We start from the raw sequence: 1,782 nt of genomic DNA, 5'->3' as shown, positions 1-1,782 counted from the left end.
AATTTAAACAACTTTAAAGCTCAAATAATACATGAGTTTAAACAGAAAAAAACTTAAGTGCTTTTATAAAATTAGAAGCTTCACATTTCTTTGCTTAAACCCTCCAAAAATTGGCCACATTCACATCCATTGTAAGTGCATCACTGTAACCCAGATTTTTGCTATTTTAAAGAAAAGGAAAACATTTAAAATTTATTTTTGTTGTAATGAACTTGTATTGAATCCAGAACATTCCTTTTATTATATTCTCTATTCCCTAACTCTACACCTACTGATGAAATTTACCCTCAAAGTGTATGTATTATTATGTATTTTTTAATTTTTAAAAAGATAATATTACACCATGTTTATTCAGACACTTTGCTATTGGGGACCATTAGATAGTCTCCACAATGTAGGTGATTTCAGGTTTTATTATACTTCAGGGAAAATGTAGGCAAAACCAAATATACTTTGTTTTTCTTTCCCTCTCTCACCCATACCCATGTGGTTACTCCATTTGGTTCTAGCTATCACTGCAAAAGCTATATAAGTTCAAGAACAGCATATTGTGTACAGTCTGTCTTCAAGATCTGCAGCTGGATAAGGAGGAAGGTTGATGCCTGACTTATAACTGTTGAAGAAGAGCATTTTTGTCTGAGGTCTGTTCCATCTAGTTCAGCCTTTTAAAATGTAACTCATTCAGACAACTGACAAATGGAAAAAGCTGACTCTCAAAAAGGAATTGGATTATATAATTATATAGTCAGAATAACAGCATGATTGCCTGTATTCTGAAATCCCTTCTTGTGACTGTTTCTTGTGTTTCAGCTTATGGCAGGGGCCAATGGCACAATTGAGGATCTGTATTTTACTCATCAGCAATTCTTTAAGGTAGACTTTGATGCTATCAACAGTATTAAAACTGCAGTGGCTGCACTGATACCCCTGTTCTTCATCTATGTAAACTGTGTCATGCTCTTTGCTCTAGGAAGCAAGCCCATATTCCATGAGACGCCACGCTACATTCTTTTTGGCCACATGCTTATGAGTGACTCCGTACTTTTGCTGGTCACCACCATCATGTATGCCATGTCTCTGTCTCTCCTTCAAATAACTAAAGCCATCTGCACTCTTTTAGTCTTTGTCTCCCACTGCACATTCCGAAATGCTCCTCTGACACTGGCAGTGATGTCCCTGGAGCGGTATGTGGCTATCTGCTTTCCTTTAAGGCACTGCAACATCGCCACACCAAAAAGGACTTGCATCGCATTAGGAATCATCTGGTTCTTTAGCTCTCTGAGTATGGGTATAGACATTATATATGCATTAATTGTCAACCCCAACTATTTAACAGAGATTTCATATTGCTCACTTGAGAGATTGTTTATAGCCAAATGGCAGACAGATAAATATGAAGGGTTTATTGTGCTTTATTTTGTGTCTGTTGCAATTATCATTATCTTCACTTATATTAGCATTATGGTGACAGCCCGGTCTGTTTCATCTAAGAAAGATTCTGCTAGGAAAGCCCACAGAACAGTGTTATTGCACTTGATTCAGCTGGGCCTGTGTCTCACCTCTTTCCTCTATAGTACAATAGAAAGAACACTGTACATGCTGAGTAAAGGCAATTCTTCAATTTTCAACCACCTCAGATTTCTGAATTATCTTCTTGTTCTTCTGCTGCCACGCTGTCTGAGCCCTCTGATCTACGGTCTGAGAGATGATGCCGTGAGCCCTTTATTCAAATATTTCCTCTATCGATCAGGCAAAGTAAGGCCCTCTGTTAATGTGCATTAA

General features: G+C 37.5%; 1 protein-coding gene across 1 annotated transcript; it reads left to right on the top strand.

Moving 5' to 3' along the window:
• The first annotated feature begins 813 nt into the window (after positions 1 to 813).
• LOC127625513 (odorant receptor 131-2-like) lies at positions 814 to 1,782 on the top strand. The gene has a single exon (XM_052100835.1). It carries the CDS (start codon positions 814 to 816, stop codon positions 1,780 to 1,782), a length of 969 nt encoding a protein of 322 aa, XP_051956795.1.

The sequence above is a fragment of the Xyrauchen texanus genome, chromosome 31, assembly GCF_025860055.1.
Source record: "Xyrauchen texanus isolate HMW12.3.18 chromosome 31, RBS_HiC_50CHRs, whole genome shotgun sequence".
NCBI lineage: Eukaryota > Metazoa > Chordata > Actinopteri > Cypriniformes > Catostomidae > Xyrauchen > Xyrauchen texanus.
The sequence above is the reverse complement of the archived record's forward strand: the minus strand, read 5'-3'. Positions and strand labels throughout refer to the sequence as shown.

Coding starts and splice junctions, on each gene's coding strand:
- LOC127625513 (XM_052100835.1), top strand. CDS start 814: ATGGCAGGGGCCAATGGCACAATTGAGGATCTGTATTTTACTCATCAG.